Source organism: Teleopsis dalmanni, chromosome 1 (assembly GCF_002237135.1).
Source record: "Teleopsis dalmanni isolate 2A chromosome 1, ASM223713v2, whole genome shotgun sequence".
Taxonomy (NCBI): Eukaryota; Metazoa; Arthropoda; class Insecta; order Diptera; family Diopsidae; genus Teleopsis; species Teleopsis dalmanni.
Genome location: NC_051846.1, coordinates 141,325,727 through 141,330,544, shown reverse-complemented (window position 1 = coordinate 141,330,544; position 4,818 = coordinate 141,325,727). Strand labels below are relative to the sequence as shown.

Below are 4,818 nucleotides of genomic sequence, written 5' to 3'. Positions count from 1 at the left end.
ACTTTGAAATAACTCCCATGATCAGCGCCATGAGTGATTGAAATAGAAAGTTTGGTCCTATTCTTTAGAAATAAATTTTTATTGTGCAGTTCACAATTTAAGGTGTTAAATTTGACACAGTGAATAACTACTTTAAATAACCGAAATGTGATATTAGAAATTAATTAACAACTAGCTGAAATCAACAAAAAAAATTACTTATAAAATTACTAAAATAACTATCTGTAAAGTAAACACTGTAAAGTATTATTTTTAGAACTTACGTATGTATATTTAATTTATGATTCAGGCATTCCAGACAGTGTACAGACCCTTTATTATCAATTAATATTAAGCTCTACAAATATCTTCCACCTTTTAGTCTGTGCTCCACTATTCTCCTCTAAGTTTTGGCGATATAGTGGGACTCATAGAGCCTTGCGTGTTTAAGCTCATGCCTGACAAACAGGACACCTATTTCATTCTACGAAAGTATATCCTATTCAGTCCCTTTAGTATTTCTAGATATCTTTAGTAGCTCTAATTTATGAGCCCACAAATCGATACTGAATATTCATTAAGGCCGTAAAACCCGTAAGGTTCAACGATAACATTGGTTTAAAAAATTCACAGCTTTTGGCTAAATTACTGTGATACTTTCACACATATCATTGCATTCATATAAAACTGCATAAAGGTATATTGTGTTATTCAATTACTTTAAAAAAGAAATTGAAAAAAATTTCGATATCCGGCTAAGACTAAAGTGTACCTATATGATAATATTAATATTAATCCATAATGATAATATATATGATAATATTAATGCATAAATCAAACAATAAAATTAGTATATTCTATTTGTGTGTATGTCTGCAAACTGATTTTATTATATATACTATTGCCGGGAAATCTATTGGTAAATCTGCGGTAGGTTTTTCAATCGAGATTCACTTTTAGTGCTAATTTCACTTTGGATTGCTAAATCGCTAGTAAAATGTTTAACACTTGAGATTAGCTTATAACACTCTAAATATTTTTTCAAAGTAGCCAAATTCTCCTAAAATTAACAGCTGTTTTATATAACTTGACAAATAAAGTGTAATTAGACTCGATAGATATGTTCATGAATAATTCAAATGTCTACTAACACTACTACAAAAATGTTAGATTACTCTAAAAATCTGTGATCGGGTAACAAAATTTAACAGATCGAGAGTAAGTCTAGATTTACCAATCGAAAACACCAAATACCATAGACGAAAAAGATACACATATTGTGATTTATTACTCTGAACACAATCTGAACACATAATACACAATCCGGATTATGGAATCAGTGGTCTATGCGTAGTTTACAATTTATTTATTCATTATTTCATTCAATGTTTTTATTTAAAGTTTTACGAGATGCTGTTATTCCATGTATGCGTTCTAAAACCTTTCTAAACAGTTATCACCAATAGAAGTTTTGGTTTGGCTGAGGCCGAAATAGGTTTCCATAAACATTTTAAATAATTATTATAAAAATGTGAACAGTGTTTGCTTAGTGCTTATATTTCATGAAACGGAATATAATTATTGCAAAGCGCAGAATATTAAATTTTTTTCTAATTGTTTATTAACAACATTTCTATATGCATCTTCCTAGATTATTATCAATTAAAAATACTAGTATAATCACTTGGCAAGCTAAGCACTGCCTCCCCACCCAACATCTCTCCCTCATTTTTAATCAAATTAAAATGCACAAATTCGCCAGAGTCAGTCGACCTCAGATATATGACGTTGTTACTCTTGAAGTAAAATGTCTACATGAAATCATTTCTAGCACTCATCGCTTATGACTGCTAGTTAGTGCGCTGCACTTCCAATCCGGCATAGGTTTTCCAAAGAACATGTTTGCAAAGCTTGGAATTTCCCACATTAGAATGCGAATTCTCTGTGCAAATCGTTTTTAAGTAAAAAATTGGAAATTCTCTTTGAAGTTTTGTAAGTTAAGTATAAAATGAAATTATTATTAAGACGAGGAAACAATTGCGATTCGAACATGTTGGAAGCAAGGTTCTACTCAAGCAAGCAATTGCTAACGGCAGCTTTATTGGTCTTGTGTTCACTCGGTTAGAACAATTTTTGTTATTTATTTTCCAGTATATAAATAGTTCTTATTTATACATCAATTAATATTTTAGACGTCATTGTTTGCAGTGGATATGGTGGTAATTATGGTGGTAACTATGGTGGCAACTATGGTGGTGGAGCGTATAGCGGTGCAACGGCAAGTGCAAGTGCTTCGGCTGGTGCAGGCGGTTTTTCTTCGGGAGGTGACGAAGGCGGAGTAGGAGATTTTGGTGGTTTTGGACCAAGCGGTGGCTTTGGTGTTGGAGGTTGGGGACAAAATAAACCTCAAGCAAGCGCGCCAGGTATCAATGCTGGTAATCCATTTTTAACACAAGCTGCAGATGGTGGTGCAGGAGGTAGTGGGCTTAAAGTTTCACTACAAAAACACATTCAAGTTGGTGATGGAGTTACGCCTGTAATTCATGGAATTGTTGGTGGAATACTGGGTGGAGTAGAAAAAGTAAGAGATGCATTAGGTAGAACAGCGCTTGGTGGTGCAGGCAGAGGAAGAGGTGATGCGAGTGGTGTGACTGTAGGCCATAACGGTGTCAATCCAAATGATCTAAGTATTACTGTAGGCGGAACTGGATTACATTCATCTAATGCTGGTAATGGTGGGGGAAGAGGTCCTGTAACTTTTTCCACACTACTGGGTGGTAAACCAAATGGATCACCTACTTCAGCTTTTGCAAATGCTGCTGCAAGTGCTGGGGCTAATGCAGGCTCTGGAGGTGGTGGCTTTGGTGGTGCCGATAGAGATTGTTGTGGTGGCACTGTAATTATTGGAGGAGTTGAAAACAAACAACCTGGTATATATAAATAATTTATGCGTATTTGTTATAATATTTCTCAACTATTAATATTGCCATTTCAGAAAGAAAACCAATATTTCCCAGTGGCAATGTTTCTCCGCAGTATGTTCCACCATTAAATCTGAACGAACCGGCAACTCAACAAGGTCCTTTGGGTCATTCTCGTCCAGGCTCAATTGGCTTTGGAGCAGAAAATAATGTAGGTGCAGCAACTCCTAACGTTCATAAAGGTCCTACCCCTAATCAGCAAGGCGGTGGATTAATATTGAATAATAATCCAGCTACTCCCATAGGCACTGGTGGCAGTAGTGGACCTGTTGTTTTCGGTGGCGCGAGTGGGTTTGCAGGTTCCGGCGCTGATGGAAGTACAGGGTTAGTAGTGGGCCATAGTCCTGGTTTACCAAGTGGTGCAATTAATATAGGTCAACCAAATGTTGGAGGCAGCCCAGATTTTCATGCCACTTTAATTCCTGGAAACGTAATTGGTAGCTATGATATAACCGTTCAGGAAACGTCAGCTGATGGAAATGGTTTACCGAATAATAAAATTCCAACCGCTTCTTCTGGATTTACCGGGCCAGGTTTAACTGGAAATGTTGAAGGTATAGGTGGAGTTGGTGGTTTAGGTGGTGGCTTAAGTGGCGGCTTTGATGGTGGCTTAGGTGGTGGCTTAGGTGGTGGCTTAGGTGGTGGCTTGGGTGGTAGCTTAGGTGGCGGCTTAAGTGGTTCACCTGGATCAACGTCTAATACAGGATCACCAGGATCAAATGATTTCGTAACATCAGTAGACTGTACAGATGGAGTTTGTAAAACTCACAGTGGTGTTGGAGGACCTGCAGGCAGTTTTGCAAGTGCTTTTGCAGGAGCTGGGGCAAGTGCTAGTGCCGGTGCCGGTGGAGGCGGTATTGGTGGTGGTATCATTCCTGGTTCATTTCAAGAATCCCCTGACCAATTAGGCACATCAGCTTGTGGACCAGGAAAGTGTGGCAGTGGAACTCCGTCATTTGGTCCGGGTTCCTATGGAGGTCAAGGGGGTTATGGTGGTCATGGTGGTTTTAATGGGCAGGGAGGCCAAAGCAGTTATAAAACTCATAATACACATTCCAGTTATAGCAGCGCTTATGCCAGTTCTTATGCCACATCCTCAGTGAACAGAAAGAATGGATATTAAAATCATTTATCAGCACACATAACAGTAACCAACATTAGTTTAAGGAAATTTTGTAATATAAGTACTTTATTTAGTGTTTACTTACATGTATGAAATTTAAATCTTTTCTGTACAAATATTAAAAATATATCTAACTTAAGCTAAATATAGAATAAATGTTACTAAATGCCATTTAATTACTACCTATAGAATGCGTTTAAAATTTCAATTTAATATTGCAATCATGTTAGAAACAATGCCAATACATGTAATTAATTGTGTTTACATTGGTCATGTACGATGAAGGTATGTCTAGAACATATGTCATGGAAAACAGTGCCAAGGAAGTCGTGCATTTGCTTATGACATTAGACCACAACTCTTGTTGATTGGATGGGAAAACACAACACAATACAAGGCTGTCAATCGACATTAAGTTACATTTCGCAGTCATGTTTTCGATGGAAGCTTTGTGTTCACATCCATTAGTCGTGATAAATTTTTCTTTAAAAATTTGTAGTAACGAGTTTGTGCAGTCACCATGGACAGAGACATATTTCAATTTTGCAAGTTACCATCTATTAATATTATTAAGCCCCTCAATACAAGGCTACTTAATGTGAAAAAGAATACAATTCGGTCAAATAATATAACAATCGGTGGAAACAAATTATATATAGCCAGCATATATATAGAAAGCTTAGAGATTCCAGTGAAAACATGAACTTCTTAATACAATAATACAAATAACCAATA

At 36.5% G+C, this 4,818-nt stretch overlaps 1 protein-coding gene across 1 annotated transcript; it reads left to right on the top strand.

Annotated features, from left to right (window-relative positions):
• Positions 1 to 1,989: 1,989 nt before the first annotated feature.
• Positions 1,990 to 4,085, top strand: LOC119669062 (uncharacterized PE-PGRS family protein PE_PGRS46). Its single transcript, XM_038078794.1, has 3 exons — positions 1,990 to 2,099; positions 2,172 to 2,909; positions 2,975 to 4,085. The coding sequence occupies exons 1-3, from the start codon at positions 2,030 to 2,032 to the stop codon at positions 4,081 to 4,083; spliced, it is 1,917 nt and encodes a 638-aa protein (XP_037934722.1). The 5' UTR covers positions 1,990 to 2,029; the 3' UTR covers positions 4,084 to 4,085.
• Positions 4,086 to 4,818: the final 733 nt, after the last annotated feature.